The 22,500-nt window shown below is 44.3% G+C and overlaps 1 protein-coding gene across 1 annotated transcript in view; it reads right to left on the bottom strand.

Annotated features, from left to right (window-relative positions):
• oxr1a (oxidation resistance 1a) overlaps window positions 1-19,758 on the bottom strand; it is a 204,663-nt gene extending 184,905 nt beyond the window's left edge. The window contains exon 1 of the mRNA XM_066645433.1: window positions 19,679-19,758. Coding sequence (XP_066501530.1) covers window positions 19,679-19,695 — 17 coding nt within the window. The 5' untranslated portion in view covers window positions 19,696-19,758. The remainder of the gene's footprint in view (window positions 1-19,678) is intronic.
• Between the last annotated feature and the right edge of the window lie 2,742 nt (window positions 19,759-22,500).

Genomic DNA, 22,500 nt, shown 5'->3' with positions numbered 1-22,500 from the left:
ACAGTAACATGAGCATTCCCAAAATGAGAACACTTCCAGATAGGAATCTGAAAAACAGAAGGCCTCTCTGATGTCCTTGCACTGCTAGAGCACCCTGTACTACATCTATTATTACGATTCCGGATCTAATGCCTCTAGGACCTCAGATAAATCAGCATGTTGACTTGCATTATCTAAAACCTGACCTTGAGAAGTTCTGCTAATAGCCTCGCTCACCAGGAAAAGATGGATGGCTTCGTCTCCCAGATACATAACTATTTTTCATCAGAGCACTATCTATTGCCAATGGTTTCCTGTAGCCCCAGCATGAGCGAAAGGCTTCTTCGAAGTGCTGTGAGTGGAGAATTGTTGTAGTCTTAGCTCCTCTGAGATGTTAGAGACACATTCCTTCAGCACTTCTCTTCCCCTTGCTGGAGAAAATAAATAAATAAAACAGCTTTTCAATAAAAAAATAAAGATACAATAACAGATACAAATGCATGCTTGCGTAAGGTTTGATGCCAAATGTCATTTGCAGGCTGCCCCAGTGTGTGATCTGCACTGAATGCAATCCGCCGGGGATGAAAGCAAACATGTTTAAAGGCCTTCTTTTGCCGCATCGACTCCAGCTTTGAACAGGCTTCCTTTCAAGCGAACAATTTCCACGCTTGACAAACATGCTTCCACACATCATCGAGCAACTGCAACAGCAACGGCAACGTGAGAAAAGGAAACGTGGAAGCATCAAAGGAAATATAAAGGCTTCATTAAGTTGTTCAAGGTGCCAGTGTTCAGTCTTGAAATCATTGAATGAATCAGAGAATTTTTTATGCTACACACTGGAACACTGCAGTGAGAACATGATGTGTTCAGTCACATAATCATTAGTGTCGCAGTCACACAGCTCCAGGGGCCTGGAGGTTGTGGGTTCGATTCCCGCTCCGGGTGACTGTCTGTGAGGAGTGTGGTGTGTTCTCCCTGTGTCTGTGTGGGTTTCCTCCGGGTGACTGTCTGTGAGGAGAACACACCACACTCCTCACAGACAGTCACCCGGAGGAAACCCACGCAGACACAGGGAGAACACACCACACTCCTCACAGACAGTCACCCGGAGGAAACCCATGCAGACACAGGGAGAACACACCACACTCCTCACAGACAGTCACCCGGAGGAAACCCATGCAGACACAGGGAGAACACACCACACTCCTCACAGACAGTCACCCGGAGGAAACCCATGCAGACACAGGGAAAACACACCACACTCCTCACAGACAGTCACCCGGAGGAAACCCACGCAGACTCAGGGAGAACACACCACACTCCTCACAGACAGTCACCCGGAGGAAACCCATGCAGACACAGGGAGAACACACCACACTCCTCACAGACAGTCACCCGGAGGAAACCCATGCAGACACAGGGAGAACACACCACACTCCTCACAGACAGTCACCCGCAGGAAACCCACGCAGACACAGGGAGAACACACCAACTCCTCACAGACAGTCACCCGGAGGAAACCCACGCGGACACAGGGAGAACACACCACACTCCTCACAGACAGTCACCCGGAGTAAACCCACGCGGACACAGGGAGAACACACCACACTCCTCACAGACAGTCACCCAGAGTAAACCCACGCAGACACAGGGAGAACACACCAACTCCTCACAGACAGTCACCCGGAGGAAGCCCACGCAGACACAGGGAGAACACACCACACTCCTCACAGACAGTCACCCGGAGGAAACCCACGCAGACACAGGGAGAACACACCACACTCCTCACAGACAGTCACCCGGAGGAAACCCATGCAGACACAGGGAGAACACACCACACTCCTCCCAGACAGTCACCCGGAGGAAACCCATGCAGACACAGGGAAAACACACCACACTCCTCACAGACATTCACCCGGAGGAAACCCACACAGACACAGAGAACACACCACACTCCTCACAGACAGTCACCTGGAGGAAACCCACGCAGACACAGGGAGAACACACCACACTCCTCACAGACAGTCACTCGGAGGAAACCCACGCAGACACAGGGAGAACACACCACACTCCTCACAGACAGTCACTCGGAGGAAACCCATGCAGACACAGGGAGAACACACCACACTCCTCACAGACAGTCACCCGGAGGAAACCCATGCAGACACAGGGAAAACACACCACACTCCTCACAGACAGTCACCCGGAGGAAACCCACGCAGACACAGAGAGAACACACCACACTCCTCACAGACAGTCACCCGGAGGAAACCCATGCAGACACAGGGAAAACACACCACACTCCTCACAGACAGTCACCCGGAGGAAACCCACGCAGACACAGAGAGAACACACCACACTCCTCACAGTCACCCGGAGGAAACCCACGCAGACACAGGGAGAACACACCACACTCCTCACAGACAGTCACCCGGAGGAAACCCATGCAGACACAGGGAAAACACACCACACTCCTCACAGACAGTCACCCGGAGGAAACCCATGCAGACACAGGGAAAACACACCACACTCCTCACAGACAGTCACCCGGAGGAAACCCACGCAGACACAGAGAGAACACACCACACTCCTCACAGACAGTCACCCGGAGGAAACCCACGCAGACACAGGGAGAACACACCACACTCCTCACAGACAGTCACCCGGAGGAAACCCATGCAGACACAGGGAAAACACACCACACTCCTCACAGACAGTCACCCGGAGGAAACCCACGCAGACACAGAGAGAACACACCACACTCCTCACAGACAGTCACCCGGAGGAAACCCACGCAGACAAAGGGAGAACACACCACACTCCTCACAGACAGTCACCCGGAGGAAACCCACGCAGACACAGAGAGAACACACCACACTCCTCACAGTCAGAAGCTGTGTGACAGAGACACTACCTGCAGTGCCATTGTGCCACCCCCCCTCAAATATTCATCTGAATAATTCATTATTATTTTAATCTTTATCATACTTTTATCTTTGTCATATTCTATAGAGTTAATCACAAATGAAATTAAGAATCTGGCTACATTGCAATCCCTGAATGAGTCAATATATGCTCCAGAGGGTAGGTGCCCCACATGGGGGCAAACATGATTACGATGAAAATACAGAATCTCTGTTACATCCAGACCACTAGGTGTCAGTATAATGGCTTTCACATCATGTAGAGGAATCATTGGAGATGACTTCTTTCCTACCCTCCTCCAAACGTTACATAGTGCAGTTTCTGCAGTGCTGAGCTTGGAGTAGCAATGACAGAGGCACTGATCTCCCTACTACAGGTCAGTGAAGCATCACAGTCATTTTGAAACTGTAATTTGACAGTTAAAAATCCTACCTTATGTTCTTTTAAAGCATGCTCCAAAAATACACCTAGGAGGCTGAAAATGCCACATCAAATATTTACAGCAGAGGAACCTGAATAGCAACATAACACTTCCACTCGCAGTATCACTTCCACTCACTTCAGGGCTTTGATATATTTCAGTAAATGACCTGCAGAATTACTCAGTTCAACTTGGTTACACAAGTAGAAGGGTCTCTTGCAACATATCTTCATCTCCACCATTCGAGGACAGAGTTCAAATGCATCAGGGGTGCCCTCCATTTCCCACATCACTCAGCACAATGCTATGAAAGGTCGGTGTCTGTAAGCTAACAAAGAAAACATGACTAGTGTTCTCTTTGAAGTGTGTTGAACTTAAGAGACACACATGGGTGACATGTCACAGGAACATAAGCAATGAATTATTCATAATAAATAATAATAATAATAATAAATTAGTGAGACAGATAGACAGACAGTGAGTGTGAGGAATATGAATACATAACTCTTTGAATCTCTTCCACATAAAGTACTGAAGTGTCTGGTCTGTATTCACATCCCGTGCCGAGTTTTTAACTGGGTTCCAGATGGTTCATATTTCTGAGTCTCATTTGCAAGTGAACACAACTCTCCTCTCATCTCTCTGAAGCATTAAGAACACCCAGAGTACGCCGAGGCAATTTGGACTCGCAGCAATTTCAATATAGGTCAGGGTATATCAGCCGATGCTCAGTTCAATTTGCAGCCTTTCTGAAAGCCCTGAACACTGCACGGAAGAAAGACGTGTCACACTCGCCTCTTTATGCCGTTCTTTCCTGTCTTCCATCAGTTCTGAGGAGGTGGGGGACGTAATTAAATTTTGTAAAATTCCAGGCATTAATTCGAGATTAGTTTTTAATACGGCAGGTGCTCCAACAACAACAACAGCAACAATGGCAAAAGCAGCTGTGTCTTGTTACACAGAGAATATAGTAGAATTCATTCATTGTCTGTAACCCTTATCCAGTTCAGGGTCATGGTGGGTGCGGATCCTACCTGGAATTAATGGGTGCAAGGCGGGAACATGTTCACTCACACACTCACACCTATGGACATTTTGAGTCGCCACTCTACCTACCAACGTGTGTTTTTGGACTGTGGGAGGAAACCGGAGCACCCGGAGGAAACCCACGCAGACACAGAGAGAACACACCACACTCCTCACAGACAGTCACACGGAGGAAACCCACGTAGACACAGAGAGAACACACCACACTCCTCACAGACAGTCACCCAGAGGAAACCCACGCAGACACAGGGAGAACACACCACACTCCTCACAGACAGTCACCCGGAGAAAACCCCTGCAGACACGGAGAGAACATACCACACTCCTAACAGACAGTCACCCGGAGAAAAACCCATGCAGACACAGGGAGAACACACCACACTCCTCACAGACAGTCACCCGGAGGAAACCCACGCAGACACAGAGAGAACACACCACACTCCTCACAGACAGTCACCCGGAGGAAACCCACGCAGACACAGAGAGAACACACCGCACTCTTCACAGACAGTCACCCGGAGGAAACCCATGCAGACACAGGGAGAACACACCACACTCCTCACAGACAGTCACCCGGAGGAAACCCACGCAGACACTGGGAGAACACACCACACTCCTCACAGACAGTCACCCGGAGGAAACCCATGCAGACACAGAGAGAACACACCGCACTCCTCACAGACAGTCACTTGGAGGAAACCCATGCAGACACAGGGAGAACACACCACACTCCTCACAGACAGTCACCCGGAGGAAACCCACGCAGACACAGGGAGAACACACCACACTCCTCACAGACAGTCACCCGGAGGAAACCCACGCAGACACAGGGAGAACACACCACACTCCTCACAGACAGTCACCCGGAGGAAACCCACGCAGACACAGGGAGAACACACCACACTCCTCACAGACAGTCACCCGGAGGAAACCCACGCAGACACAGGGAGAACACACCACACTCCTCACAGACAGTTACCCGGAGGAAACCCATGCAGACACAGAGAGAACACACCGCACTCCTCACAGACAGTCACCCGGAGGAAACCCATGCAGACACAGGGAGAACACACCACACTCCTCACAGACAGTTACCCGGAGGAAACCCACGCAGACACAGGGAGAACACACCACACTCCTCACAGACAGTCACCCGGAGGACACCCACGCAGACACAGGGAGAACACACCACACTCCTCACAGACAGTCACCCGGAGGAAACCCATGCAGACACAGGGAGAACACGCCACACTCCTCACAGACAGTCACCTGGAGGAAACCCACGCAGACACAGGGAGAACACACCACACTCCTCACAGACAGTCCCCCGGAGGAAACCCACGCAGACACAGAGAGAACACACCACACTCCTCACAGACAGTCACCTGGAGGAAACCCACGCAGACACAGGGAGAACACACCACACTCCTCACAGACAGTCACCCGGAGGAAACCCATGCAGACACAGGGAGAACACACCACACTCCTCACAGACAGTCACCCGGAGCGGGACTCGAAAGTGTCCAAGGGTGTGAGTGTGTGAGTGAATGTGTGAGCGTGTGTCACCCTGTGAAGCAATTGCACCCAGTGATTCCAGGTAGGCTCCGGACCCACCGCAACCGTGAAGTGGATAAGACTTACAGACAATGAATGAATTAATGTTTTAATATTTTTTATTTATTCATTCATGTTAATACCTTTGTACTTCAAAAACATTGTTACAACACACCATCACACCATCACATGCACTAAAATCAACCACATGTCTGTTTATGGCTAGAATCTACAGCTCTTATATTTCCCCGTCAGGAGTTCTGACCAGCATAGAAGCCTGGTTATATAACATGCAAAGTAACCTTCAGAAGTCACAAACATATTCATACAATTCATATACAGCGCTGCAGGGAACATACAGAGTACACCACATACAGAGTCTTACAGGCAGCTGTTAGCTGCAGTGTTATCAGGTGAAACTTCCCGTTTATCTCGCTTTTCTCAGTCAACCAGAGAGGACACGGTTTAAGTGGCAAACTGTGTAGGTTGGCATCAAGAGACAGCAAGATGGATCTTAAAAAACACACAATAACATCATCCCCCTGGTGGGCACCATATGTACCGGTCAAAGTTAGTGACCATTAGACCATCCACCAGGAATCAAAATGGACGTTGTTCATGTTGTCAAACATTAATTAATTAATTAATACATTGTCTGTAAATGCTTATCCAGTTCAGGGTCGCAGTGGGTCCGGAGCCCACCCTGAGTCACTGGGCGCAAGGTGGGATCACACCCTGGAGGGGGCACCAGTCCTTCACAGGGCAACACACACACATTCACTCCTACACTCACACCTACGGACACTTTTGAGTCGCCAATCCACCTACCAACGTGTGTTTTTGGACCATGAGTGGAAACCCATGAAGACACCGGGAGAACACACCAAACTAAACCTGTTAATTAATTAATATTAATTAAAATGAAATATATATTTTTAGACAGTCGTTGCAACAGTTAACACCCTTAATCCAGTTAATATGGCAACAGTTTCACTGAATTAAGCCAATCAGATTGTTTATTTACCCTGTGTTGCCAGTTTGCTAGAGAAAGCAATAGGGTCGTGAGAGCAAAGACAGCATGGCATGGAATAGTGATGCAGATAACCGAACTGAAATATGTACCAGAAAACTGGTTAATACCCAGATAAAGATTTTGTAAAATAAAAATGCACTTTTTATTTATTTTATTTTGATCATTTTGTCTTGATTTCTTTTAGTTGTAATGTAGTCCTTAAATTAATTTGATGAATATGGCTGTTTACTCTGCAAGCGCCATACCAGGTCAAAATGACTTACTATAAAAACTGACAGTAAACGTTATTGAATCTATATGAAATGGTTGCTGATTTTCAAAAATGGACATAAGTGTTTGTGCTATTTAGACGTTTTGGAGTTAGGACTATTGCTGGAAAGACATTTTAGCAACTTGACCTTTAATTTTAATTGAATGTGAGGGAAGTGGTGTGTTCTCCCTGTGTCTGCATGGGTATGCTTTGGGTGCTCCAGTTTCCTCCCACAGGCCAAAAACATAAGGTAGGTAGGATTTACAGTGTGTATCCTTCTACAGTTGTGAGTGATGGTGTGAGACAGTAAGTGAAAAAAAAATATAAATATTATTATTATTTCTTCACATCAAACCAATATCAATGGTTTTGTGGACATCAAAAAATTGTTTATATTTTAAAAAAGTGTTTTTAAAAATCAATGAAATCCCCCTTTAAATACTTTGTGGATTGAAATATGTTGCTAGAAAACCACTGTTGACTAATGTCAGTCAGTGTGAGGAAGGAAAAAATAGCCAGGTTCCTTCCTGCCTTTGCCGTTTTCTAATTAGCAAAGTAATTAGCTTCAGGGAAATTAATGAGGGGGCTCATATACTGATTGTAATATGAAACTCACAGGAAAAAAAATTCGTAATTTTACAGTACATATGCAAATGTATGTGAACGCTAACTACTTTAAATGGGGCATACACTGATATGCCAAATGTCATGGTATAGCATTATGTACATTGCTTACGAAGTGTTGTTATCTCAGGAGACGGCTTGGGAACGCCCACATTCAGGCTGAATAAAGGCCAGGAAGCTCATGGCAAGGTGATGTGAATTCGAATGAGGCATCATAGTGGGTGCCTGACAGATGGGATATTCCATTTCCAAAGTTGTGCAGGCTATGAATACATCAAAGAAGGCGTTAACCCACACAGTGGACAGCGCAGTGGCCACCCACCGGTCACAAGTCAGTGCAGCTTCCATAGGATACGACAACACAAGGCCCACCAGAGTGTATTGCATTGGGCCATTGTGGTGTCCCCTGGAGTGATACAACACAATCCAATGCCATTTTGGCATAAAAGTGATGGAGTGACATGTGAACATCACCAACTGATCCCTGCGTGGGTTTCCTCCAGTTGCTCTGGCTTCTTCCCACAGTCCAAAAAAACACACGTTTGTAGGTAGATCATCTGTGCGAGACTGTCCATAGTTGTGAGTGTTTGAGTGACTGAGTGGGTTTGTGATGCCTTGGGATGGACAGTAGTCTTTGGACCAGCTATGGCCCTGATCAGGATGAGGCAATTACAGAAGTTCAAGTATGTTTCTGCTCTTATAGCGTCCCCTTGTGGAGGTACTTCAGACTGCAAATGTGTGAGTGCCATCCATGAGCCATGTTTTATACATGAAAAAAACTTTTCTGATGTTACAGTGGAGTCACTCTTGGTGGTTTTCCACCGCATGGGTCCGGCTCTACACGACACGGCTCGGCTCGCTTAAACTTGTCGCTTTTCCACTGGCAGGGCTCCCCCCACGAAATGGAGCTGGCGAAGTCGCAAAACCCAGTCTCTCAGGAATCGCTGACTTTGAAAACCACAACAACAGCTAGCAGCAAAAGTTTGGCACTGTTTACTCATCTTGTATTCGCTTGTTGTTTTAGTTTTTTGGACTGAACACGGTTCCGTGCCCCAGTTCTCACAGATCATTTATACTTTCACTGGAAATTTCTATCGGAATGAGCCCTGCATTTCATGGTGCAACAGATCTCTGTGGCCAATCAGTGCTCTGCAGGATTTACACGTCATCATTTAGTACCTACTGGGCGTGGCTGGAACCCGGAGCAAGCTGGGACTGAAAACCTACCCGGTTCCAGTGACAAGAGTCATGTAGGTTCCATGCAGTGGAAAAGTGCTACCTGGAACTGCGCTTTGTTGCACACTGAATAATTTGCACATTACGTCCTGTACTGTGTTGTTCTTGTGTTTTGTGTTGCACCATGGTCCTAGAGGAACTTTGTTTCGCTTCACTGTGTACTCTGTATATAGTTGAAATGACAATAAAGCCTCTTGAATCTTGAACTCCTCTACAAGCGCCTGTAGGAAAGTCTGAAATATTATATTTCCGTACTTTTTTATCTGAAATTTCTATGCTGACAGATTCTGGAGGTAGTAAGACCTTCCACTGGAGTTCTGGAAGTTACTCAGCACGTCCTGAGTAGTGGTAGAGTGCTGCTAGTTTTGTTCTTCCAGTCAGGTATTGTACTTTCACTTTTGCTGAAGTTGTTATTTCACCTACGTATCAATATTTTTTTTCTTGAGTAGGAATTTAGGCCTCACCACCCACCTTCAGCCAAAATCTCCAGCAAAAAAGTTGCTGTTAAAATATTTAGATGCAGATGTTTCCTAACTGTCTATGGAATATGGCCGACTGTAGGAAGAACAGAATCTATAACACACTGCAGCCCACCTCCACACTTTTGGAAGTCTGAGCTGACAGCGTTCCACTAAAAAGTGTCCAAACTCTGTGTCAGAACAAGAACCACTACTATTGCTTCCCACTCAATACTTGGTCCTGTAACTGGAAACTTCTAGACTAGGAATCCTCTAGGAGATAAATGTGGAGTTATTTCTGACGGTAAGAACATTCTGCCATTGATACAGGACTGATAACAATTTTAAGAAGCGATAGCAATCCCATATTCAATAACTCTGGCCCATAATGCTATTCAGTTAGGAATACAATTTCTAGCATCTTCTATCATAGGGGTCACAAATAGGTGGAGTGCAGACCCTGGCGCTTTCCTATCCGGATTTGGACCTGTAACTGTGACCTGCGCTCCAGGGAACTCAGACTAATCACATGTGTTTCTGCATATCACACGTGAGGTTACTCAGCCAATCAGATTTGTGCTGAGACTCGGATGAGTGACACACACAGGGCAGTGCTCCAGACACCGCCGTCCTGGGGCCAGTAAAAATAGCCCAGAGGTCGTGATAAAAGCTCTTTTGGGACACTTTCGGGTCGTCAGTGTTGTGTGAGGTAAAACCAGAAACGTTTCTCATAACGCAGAACATGGATTCTGTTTATTGATAAAGTCCCACCCTTTACCAATAACAGCCAATCAGCTTTCGGTTAAAGAATAAAGTCCCACCCTCCAGCAATAAGAGCCATATAAATATTACTTGAAACGAGAAAATGACATTTTATTTAGAGTATTTTATCCATTCATTCATTCATTGTCTGTAACTCCTGATCCAGTTCAGGGTCACGGTGGGTCCGTAGCCTACCCAGAATCACTGGGCGCAAGGTGGGTTTGGGTCAAATAGGAACCTAAATTTCTCCACTCCATTGTGATATAGGCCTAAGGGATATCTAAACATAATTACTAGCCACCACACCTCCCTCTAAAGTGAAAAGAAATTATGCATCATATTTTCAGTATGCGAATGAACGCAGCATATTTATAAAAATAAAAAATCAAATCATACCATTCGTCATAATATAAAACAAACTAAAATTAATTTTCATTCATTCATTATCTCTAACCCTCTTATCCAGTTCAGGGTCGCGGTGGGTCCAGAGCCTACCTGGAATCATTGGGCGCAAGGCGGTAATACACCCTGGAGGGGGCGCCAATCCTTCACAGGGAAACACAGACACACACACTCACACCTACGGACACTTTTGAGTCGCCAATCCACCAACCAATGTGTGTTTTTGGACTGTAGGAGGAAACCGGAGCACCCGGAGGAAACCCACACAGACAAAGGGAGAACACGCCACACTCCTCACAGACAGTCACCTGGAGGAAACCCACGCAGACACAGGGAGAACACACCACACTCCTCACAGACAGTCACCCGGAGGAAACCCACGCAGACACAGAGAGAACACACCAACTCCTCACAGACAGTCACCCGGAGGAAACCCACACAGACACAGGGAGAACACACCACACTCCTCACAGACAGTCACCCGGAGGAAACCCACGCAGACACAGAGAGAACACACCACACTCCTCACAGACAGTCACCCGGAGGAAACCCACGCAGACACAGGGAGAACACACCACACTCCTCACAGACAGACACCTGGAGGAAACCCACGCAGACACAGGGAGAACACACCACACTCCTCACAGACAGTCACCCGGAGGAAACCCACGCAGACACAGGGAGAACACACCACACTCCTCACAGACAGTCACCCGGAGGAAACCCACGCAGACACAGGGAGAACACACCACACTCCTCACAGACAGTCACCCGGAGGAAACCCACGCAGACACAGGGAGAACACACCACACTCCTCACAGACAGTCACCCGGAGGAAACCCACGCAGACACAGGGAGAACACACCACACTCCTCACAGACAGTCACCGAATCAAACCCACAACCTCCAGGTCCCTGGAGCTGTCTGACTGTGACACTACACTACCACCAAATGCAACACCTTACAATAATATCGTCTCTTTTCGGCACAGAACACACACACTCCTGCTCGGGGGGCTCTTTTCTCACCTGACACTAATGTTGATTTTTTATTATAAAATAAAACAAACCAGCGTTACAATATTAGATTGTGAAAAATATGAAAACAACAGAGTATGAAATGAAAATGTTTTATGACACAGTCATTTAAATATCTATTTTTTGCACTCTCACCTGTGACCCACTGTTTAAATAACTCTGTCTTACACCTATTTTCTCTGCTATCTTCACTTTATATGCCTTTTATTCATTAATTCATTCTTTCCGGACACCAGTCCATCGCAAGGCATTGACACTTCCTGTAGTGGCACTGTTCTAGTCTATAAGCTGTTAAGCCTTATGAGAATTTTGTAGATGTCACATAAGACACAATACTGAGTAACTCAACACGTTCTGATAATTAACTATTTATTCCTTCTTCATTTTGAAAACTGTTCCTGAAAAAACATGCATCTGTCAGCTCCTGTCTGTGTGTTCGTGGCTGTTTGTTGCCTTTGAGTGACTCCCCCTTGTGGAGGAACGTCAGACTGCTCAATGTGGGTGACTACATTACAAATACTTCCAAAGGCATTAAAAACTTGAAACTTGAGCCAACTTATACATTGGGATGTTCCTATTTCTGACAGGTACTTTATGCATTAATGAAAGCCTCATAGCAGTGAACTGATTGATTAAGGAACTTGCTGCAGGTATAATGGAATTAATTCCAGTGGATGTCTCCTTTAACCCAGATTAATCAGGATGATCTTTAGTGTCGGTGTGCAGCTCCTGCAGTGAGAGCATCTGTCACGTCTGTGCCATCTAAATCTTTTATATCTCCTACCTGACAGGGCCCTGGCTGAGAGAGAAAGAGATCCTTATCCTCATCTAGCCTGCTTTCTTTCTCTCTCTCTCTCTCTCTCTCTCTCTCTACCAAACATACAACTCATTATGCAACGGCAGAGATCCTCCTTACTCTGAGATTCTGAGAAAAAAAGCCATCCCACAGACTAATAATCTGATTAAGATTATACTACAGTGGTCTAATATTATGAAAGGATGCACCACAGAGAGCAAACTCATTAGCAAAAGCAGCCCCTCACAAAAAAACAAATCTAGAATAAGCCGCATAGTATTTAATCATCCACATTTGTGTCTCAGGGTTTATGAACATTTATTCATCCAGGGTTTCCTCTGAAATCAAGAGTATTCATTGGTAGTGTGCCCCCTTAGTTTCAGTAAGTCTCTACTCTCCTAGGAAGGCTTTACTCGAAATGCTGGAACATTGCTGTGAGAATTTGATAGCATTCACACACATAAACATAGGTGAAGTAGTGGTTGAAGTGGGTGTTCCGTCAGTCCAGGGGCTTTGTTTACCACTAGCCCTTTGCCATCTCAAGGTCAATGAGGGGAGGTCTGACAGAACCTCAGCCAATCTATTGTTCATCCCTGACCCGACTCAAAAAAAATATCCCTCCAAGTCTTTGTTGACCAGAAGCTAAGAGAAATGATACGTGTGTTAGCACAGATGCGATGCTAATCAAAGCCCTATCTAACAAATGGCCAAGACATTTTTCAAAGCACCAGTCAGAAAACACAAGAGTGGGAACAGGTGGTTTAGAACCTGGGTGAAAGAGGTCTTTCCAAAATCCTAGTAAGCTCCCTGAGCTTGGCACTGCCTCCGTAGACAACTGTTTAGGTCGTCTGTCCTCATGAGGCAGGCTATTAAGACCCTGTAGTTAGAAATCATGCAACCAGTGTTTACTTCCCTCAGTGGCTAGTGTTGCCTGCAGAGGATTCTGCTCTTCCTGATTTTATGCCAAGTTTAATTATTTTTGCTCTGGAAGAATAGCGAAATAGACATGAGTTGTGCTTCGCAGCTGAGGAAGGTTTTGTTGCTGCCGTCGAATTCAGCCAGATTAAGGTATCTCAGTAAACAAAGTATTTTAGGTGTCTAACAATTGGGACAGATGACATGTTGGTAGTGTGCACACCGTGACAAAAATGTTCTCTATGTCGACAGCTCACTAGGTTTTGGGACAGACCCAGAGAGAGAGAGAACTGATAGAGGAACATTTTCTGATTAAATAGGGTGACCAGATGTCCTCTTTTACCTGGACATGTCCTCTTTTTTAGACTTAAAAAAATGTCTGGGCGGAATTTCACAAACATCTGGGATTTTGTTTTTCTAGAGCTTACATAGAACTTTGAGAAGTTTCGTTCACAAACTAGTCACGCCCTCCCCTACTCCGATTGGTTCGCTCGAGTGAGAAGGGGGCGTGGTGAAGTAGCCTAAAATCTTCTGATTGGACGGTCTGACTGTAGAGCTACCGGTATTGGTCGATAACCTTCTCTGTAAACATTTAATTGGTCAGTCTGCACGTCAGTAGTCGTACACCCCCCCCCGGAGACGTGTCCTCTTTTTCACCATCTCAGATCTGGTCACCCTAGACTAAAAGCATTCCTTCCAAGGTTCCTTCACTCAAATCCTCAAGTTTGCTTTTCCACAATCTCAAAGGTCAATCAGGAAAACACTCCATGTCCGACATCCAGCTTTGTTTGGGAAAAATAACCTACCTAGAGCCTGGAAACCCACTGGCCAAGGTAGCCCACATCATGCTAATGCTAATCAAATCCCTACCAGTTGGTCAAGAGATTGCTCAAAGCTCCAATCAGTACACTCTACTGGGAGGAGAACCTCAAGAGGGGTTCATACCCAGGCAGAGCAAGAGAAAGAGAGAGAGATAGAGCAAGAGAGATCTGATGGAGGAACGTCTTCCCATTGAAGCCTTTGATGTCTTTGATTAAGGGCACTCACTTCAAAAATCCCTTCACCCAAATCTGCAGACTTCCCCAATCCCAAGGTCAATCAGGCAGCTCTGATAGAACATCAGCCACCATTCCCCCTGTGCCTGATTGGATCAACTCGCCCTTGTGGGGGGTTAAATATCCCAGCAGGACTTGCGCTCCCTGGGAGGCAGCTTGCTTCCTCCGCTTCTGCATACATAAATAATCAAGAGCAAGGCCCTTGATGTCAATCTGCACATAGATCCCCTGGGAGGTGGGTTCTGCGGTGGTAATTATACACGCCGAAGGTCAGGATCAGGTGGAGGTATATCATGATGGCGAGGTAATGTATAGGTGAAGTTGCTTGTCAGCTACTTTGCAGGCTAACTGCTCAATGTCATGTGAAAATTATTTGAGGTTTGAACCTTCAAAGAAAAGGGTTTAAGGGCAAGAACCATTGAGGTTTCATGGAACAGTGGTCATTCCTATGAGTGTTTTCCTAGTGTTGCCTGTAGGCAACGTGTTGCTTGTAAGCAACATTCTTATTTAGATTCATTTCTTCTTTTCTGTTCCATTCAGGATAGTGAAGGCCCATGTAAATCTTATCCTATTCTGCTTACTTAAGTTTCCTTCACCTTTTAACACCAGGTGTACATTTGCATTTGAGTCTCAATGGGCGTCTTGTTGAGAGACTTCTTAACAACTGCAGCAGACACAGTTCGGAGGAATCAACCTTGAACAAGCACTGGAAAATATTTAAGATCAGAGGAACATGGTTTAACTGCTCTCCTGATCCTCTAAAACTAAACGATATAGACGACAGGAACACCATGCAACTCCAGCAAGACTCACATGATCATACTCCGACGTTTTAAAATCGTCTGCGACAGTGAAATTGTTTGAAAGTCGTTTGGTGTAAGGCTGGCATAAGCCTTCATTCTCGTTTGTAGCGTCTTTTGTCATACCAGGTTTGATGGAGATCTTTATATTACAGTTAATACATTGAGGGGGAGGGATTCCTACCATGACACAGGTCTTGATTAACGCACATGCCAGTCACTGCTTCATGTCAGACATTCTCAATTTCACACAAGCTTCAGCAATTTGTGTTGCTCTCGTACTGCATCTGGCTCCTGCTGGTTTCCGTGAGTTTGACAGCGCAACTTGCTTTTCACCCTAGCAAGGTTGAAGAACGTGGGAAGGGTTGGCAGGGCCTGCACGGCTCTTCTTCCTTTAGCCATAACTAGCATCCATGTCTGAGGACGCATGAGCCGAGGACAGACAGCACATAATAATGACTTCCGAGGCAGACCCCCCCTGTCTCATTATGCCTCGTCTCAGCCACTGAGAACCGAGTCGCTTGCTTCCTGAGGTCAAACCCAGAGCTGCTGGATTATAAGCGACACGGAAGATAGTGGAGCTCAGTCCGGGTTCTGGAGGGCTAAGAGATGATGGGTCGGTAATGAGCCTGGTGCCTAAGGTTGCCTGGGAAAGGGACCGGGTTTTAGCGCCCACAGCCATTTCGGGATGTAAACACTGGCGAGACTCATTAGAGCTGAGCTTATCTCCAGCACAGAGCAGATCCAAATTACTTGGACCCCTAGGAGAATTAGGGTCCCTTGTTTTTCATAGAGAGGGAAGTTTTTATAACGAGTTGCTGAAACTGCCCCCCCTCCCCCATTTGCTGAGGAAAGATTCAAAGTATATTCAAAGCTCCTCCTACTTTACCTCCTTAATTCTGTGAATGAGGGTGTTATGAGACTGAGTTATTAACCAGTGTGACAGAGATGCTTCTGCACTGCCGCGGCCTGTTGTCTGTTCTGTAAAGACATCATTCCCAGATTTACCTCATCCGCCTCTGATCCGGACCTTGTCCCAGTGTAATGGAAAGCAGAGAGCTGTCTTGAAGGGATTTTAATTAAAGGCATGAGGGGTGTGTGTGTAGGGGACGGCTTCAGTGACATATAAATCCACTCACATATTCACTCATATATATATATATTCATTCACTCACATACATACATGCATATTCACCCACTCACTCTTTCACTCACACACTCACTCATACATATTCACTCACTCACTAACATACAGCCTCATTCACCCACTCAAAAAACTTACAATCACTCACCAAAATATATAATCACTTACTCACATACATACATGCATATACATCCACTCACATATTCACTCACTCACTCACTCACTCACCAAAATATATAATCACTTACTCACATACATGCATATACATCCACTCACATATTCACTCACTCATACATATTCACTCACTCACTCACTCATACATATTAACTCACTCACTCTTTCACTCACATATATTCACTCACTCACTCACTCACTCACATAAACCCTCACTCACTCAAAAATCATACATAATCACTCACCAAAATATATAATCACTTACTCATACATGAATATACATCCACTGACATATTCACTCACTCACTCACTCCTTTACTCACATACTCACTCACATAAACCCTCACTCACCCACTCAAAAAACATACATAATCACTCACCAAAATATATAATCACTTACTCATACATGCATATACATCCACTCACATATTCACTCACTCACTCACTCATACATATTCACTCACTCACTCTTTCACTCACTCATACATATTCCCTCACTCACTCACAAACTCACTCACATAAACCCTCACTCACTCACTCAAAAAACATACATAATCACTCACCAAAATATATAATCACTTACTCACACACATGCATATACATCCACTTACATATTCACTCACTCATACATATTCACTCACTCACATACACCCTCACTCACCCACTCAAAAAACATACATAATCACTCACCAAAATATATATACACTTACTCACACACATGCATATACATCCACTTACATATTCACTCACTCATACATATTCACTCACTCACATACACCCTCACTCACCCACTCAAAAAACATACATAATCACTCACCAAAATATATAATCACTTACTCACACATATGCATATACATCCACTTACATATTCACTCACTCATACATATTCACTCACTCACATACACCCTCACTCACCCACTCAAAAAACATACATAATCACTCACCAAAATATATAATCACTTACTCACATACATGCATATACATCCACTCACATATTCACTCACTCATACATATTCATTCACTCATTCACTCACATACACCCTCACTCACCCACTCAAACATACATAATCACTCACCAAAATATATAATCACTTACTCACATACATACACATACATCCACTCACATATTCACTCACTCATACATATTCACTCACTCACATACACCCTCACTCACTCATTCAAAAAACATACATAATCACTCACCAAAATATATAATCACTTACTCACATACATGCATATACATTCAGTCACATATTCACTCACTCATACATATTCATTCACTCACTCACTCACACCCTCACTCACTCACTCAAAAAACATACATAATCACTCACCAAATTATATAATCACTTACTCACATTCATACATATACATCCACTTACATATTCACTCACTCACTCACATACACCCTCACTCACCCACTCAAAAATCATAATTACTCACTCACCCAAATATATAATCACTCACTCAGTCACATTAATTATCACTCTGTAACTCACTGATACATATTCACTCACTCACTCATATACATACTCACAAACTCAATCATATACACCCTCACTCACCCACTCAACAAACACACATTATCACTCACTCACCCAAATATATAATCACTCATTCAGTCACATTAATTATCACTCTGTAACATGTTCACAAAGTCATTCACTCACTCACTTTATACCCATCTTGCCAACACTGAGTAGAGAGTGTAAAGTAGGAACTCTTCAGACTCACACCCTGAACCTATGCTTGTATTTCTCAGATGTAGCCATGTAGCCCCATGCTTCAGGAACCCCCCACTTACCTTACAGCTGCATTGCTGGATCAGTGCAGCAGTGTTCAGTGTCAGTGCAGAGAAACGTATGACTGAGCCAAAGCCACTCCAGCACACAGCGTTCTGTAGCAGTGTGAGCACATCCTGTGCTGAATTATAATATGATTTCTTCACATAAGCCCCCCTCCAGGCTCCCACCACTGTTTTTATCAAGGACGATGCATTCCTGGGTTTAATTTCTCCTCTGTTTTTATCAGAGCTGTGATAAATTAGTGTGGACAGCACGTGTGCAGTGTGTGGTGACCCATATAGGGGGGTCTCCTCCCCCATTTAGATGTCAATACAATGCCAACACAACTCCCATCCAAAACACTGTAAGCTTCCTCTGAGTCTGTGATGCCTGCCACCAGGCATCAATGCACGGTTACACTGCAGCCAACACACCACAGCTGAACACGCTTGGAGGAGAACACTAACTGCCTAGATCTTGGTAGCTATCAAACGCCTTCATTGGCTAGCAAGACAGACAGATACACACACCAACACACACACATACACACACACCTGTGGACAATTTCAAATATTTACACAGTCTCAGTTGTGGACAATTTCACACACTCACTTCTTAAAAAAAAAAAAAAAAAGATGTGTGCAGTTCTGACATCCACAACCCATGAGGGTGTATTTTTGTTGTTTGTCTTTTTCCCAGAAGTGCTTTAGGGTCCCCTAATGAGTTTGAGTGAGAGTCCAGACAAAATATGTGTGTTTACTGCACTGAAAAACATCTGGGGATCTGAGCTGTCATTCAAGCTCAGTAACAAAGTCAGGTAGCGCGAGAGAGAGCTGGCAGCGTAACTGCAAAACTGACAATGAGTTTGATCCAAAGCCTGGCTCGTGAGAATCAAGCCTACAGAACTGTAACCAAAAAGACATATATCTGCAGACCTTTACCCTGAGAGTCTGTTTCTAAAGGAGTGGGTGTGTCAGTGTATTTATAGAGCAGACCGTGTTGTGTTTGTTCTGACAGTCTTAGCGCTGGCTAACAGGCGAGAGCTAATGCGCAGACCTGGACTAACCGAGCCTTCTTCCTCTGGAGCGGCTGAATCACACACATACACACACAAAAAAAGAAACTAGGCCTCAAATGTCACTACAGATCAGCTGACGGAGCCTTCGCAAAAGGTCTGCCCAAAGGTTCACAGCATTTTTTGGCTCCGTCCGCAAAGGGCCACGAGGAACAACAACAACGAGAAAATAAAAAAATAAAGCAGTGATGTCACTTTCCTGACCTTTTGGTGCTGAACATCTTGGCAGTGGCTCCACTCGGACCCGTCGGGGAAATGAAGGGAGCAGGGCTCAGCTTCAGGGATCTGACCTGAGAGAGAGAGAGAGAGACAGCTAGTGATGCACTAGACTTTAAATATGGCTTTCACACTAAAGTATTAATGCATTTGATGTTAGGACACCTCTGTGAGGATTTGATTGCATTCAGACCCATTAACTTGGGTGAGGTCAGGTTCCCGAGAATTCTGAATGTGATCCAGTCACTCATTGATGCAAGGTGTAAATGCATTCATAGTGTAGCTATGATCAGTTGCTAAACATGAGCATGTGTTTAAGCGAGTGACTGAGTGAGCATGTGAGAATCTGAGTATAAGTATGATTGTGAGAGTGTGAACGTGTGAATATGAGGGTAAGTGAGAATGTAGGTGAGTGTATGGAAGTGAGTGAGAGGTGTTATATGAATGAGTGAGTGATTATGTTTGAGTGAGTGAATGTGTGAGTATGATAGTAAATGAGTAATCAAGTAAGTGAGAGAGAGAGCATATTAATGAGTGAGTGAATGTGTGTGTATGACAGTAAGTAAATTAAAAAGGTAATATATGAATGAGTGAGTGGTTATGTTTGAGTGAGTGAGGGTGAGTGGGTATGAGAGTGAGTTAGTGAGTGCGAGAGGTAATATATAAATTGTTTTTGAGTGAGTGAGTGTATAATAGTGAGATAGTGAATGAGAGAGGTGATATATGAATGAGTGAGAGATTATGTTTGAGTGAGGGAGTGAGTGTGTATAAGAGTGAGTTAGTGAGTGAGAGAGGTGATATATGAATTAGTGAGAAATTATGTTTTAGTGAGTGTGTATAAGAGTGAGATAGTGAGTGAGAGAGGTGATATATGAATGAGTGAGTAATAATTTTTCAGGGAGTGAGTGAGCGATTGTGAATAAGAGTGAGATAGTGAGTGAAAGAGGTGATATATGAATGAGTGAGAAATTGTTTGAGTAAGTGTAAGTTGAGTAAGTATAAGAGTGAGATAGTGAGTGAGAGGTGATATATGAATGATTGAGTGATCGTGTTTGAGTGAGGTAGTGAGTGAGAGAGGTGATATATGAATGAGTGAGTGGTCATGTTTGAGTGAGTGAATGTGTGAGTATGATAGTAAATGAGTAATCAAGTAAGTGAGAGAGAGAGCATATTAATGAGTGAGTGAATGTGTGTGTATGACAGTAAGTAAATGAAAGAGGTAATATATGAATGAGTGAGTGGTTATGTTTGAGTGAGTGAGGGTGAGTGGGTATGAGAGTGAGTTAGTGAGTGTGAGAGGTAATATATAAATTGTTTTTGAGTGAGTGAGTGTATAATAGTGAGATAGTGAGTGAGAGAGGTGATATATGAATGAGTGAGAGATTGTTTTTGAGTGAGTGAGTGTGTATAAGAGTGAGTGATCATGTTTGAGTGAGTGAGTATGGGAGTAAAAGAGTAATCAAGTAGGTGAGAGAGAGCGTATTAATGAGTGAGTGAATGTGTGTTTGAGTATGTATGTAAGAGAGGTAAAATGAATGAGTGAGTGATAGTGTTTGAGTGAGTGTGAATAAGAGTGAGACAATGAGTGAGAGAAGTGATATATGAATGAGTGAGATTATGTTTGAGTGCGTGTGTATAAGAGTGAATTAGTGAGTGAGAGAGGTGATATATGAATGAGTGAGAGATTATGTTTGAGTGAGGGAGTGAGTGTGTATAAGAGTGAGTTAGTGAGTGAGAGAGGTGATATATGAATTAGTGAGAAATTATGTTTTAGTGAGTGTGTATAAGAGTGAGATAGTGAGTGAGAGAGGTTATATATGAATGAGTGAGTAATCATTTTTGAGGGAGTGAGTGAGCGATTGTGAATAAGAGTGAGATAGTGAGTGAAAGAGGTGATATATGAATGAGTGAGTGGTCGTGTTTGAGTGAGTGAGTGTGTATAAGAGTGAGTTAGTGAGTGAGAGAGGTGATATATGAATTAGTGAGAAGTTATGTTTTAGTGAGTGTGTATAAGAGTGAGATAGTGAGTGAGAGAGGTGATATATGAATGAGTGAGAGATTATGTTTGAGTGAGGGAGTGAGTGTGTATAAGAGTGAGTTAGTGAGTGAAAGAGCTGATATATGAATGAGTGAGAAATTGTTTGAGTAAGTGTAAGTTGAGTAAGTATAAGAGTGAGATAGTGAGTGAGAGGTGATATATGAATGATTGAGTGATCGTGTTTGAGTGAGATAGTGAGTGAGAGAGGTGATATATGAATGAGTGAGTGGTCATGTTTGAGTGAGTGGGTGTGTATAAGAGTGAGATAGTGAGTGAGGGGTGATATATTAATGATTGAGTGATCAAGTTTGAGTGAGATAGTGAGTGAGAGAGGTGATATATGAATGAGTGAGAGATTGTTTGAGTGTGAATAAGAGTGAGATAGTGAAAGGTGATATATGAACGAGTGAGTGAGTGTGAATAAGAGTGAGATAGTAAGAGGTGATATATGAACGAGTGAGTGATCGTGTTTAAGTGAGTGAGTGAGATAGTGAGTGAGAGAGGTGATATATGAATGTGTGAGAGATTTTTCAAGTGAGTGAGGGTGGAGGTGATATATGAATGAGTGAAAGATTATGTTTGAGTGAGTTAGTGAGTGAGAGAGGTCATATATAAATGAGTGAGTGGTCATGTTTGAGTGAGTGAGTGTGTATAAGAGTGAGATAGTGAGTGAGAGGTGATATATGAATGAGTGAGTGGTCATGTTTGAGTGAGTGAGAGAGGTGATATATGAAAGGGTGTGTGATAGTGTTTGAGGGAGTGAGTGAACGTG

Source organism: Hoplias malabaricus, chromosome 1, assembly GCF_029633855.1.
Source record: "Hoplias malabaricus isolate fHopMal1 chromosome 1, fHopMal1.hap1, whole genome shotgun sequence".
In the NCBI taxonomy this organism is placed as follows: Eukaryota; Metazoa; Chordata; class Actinopteri; order Characiformes; family Erythrinidae; genus Hoplias; species Hoplias malabaricus.
The sequence above is the reverse complement of the archived record's forward strand: the minus strand, read 5'-3'. Positions and strand labels throughout refer to the sequence as shown.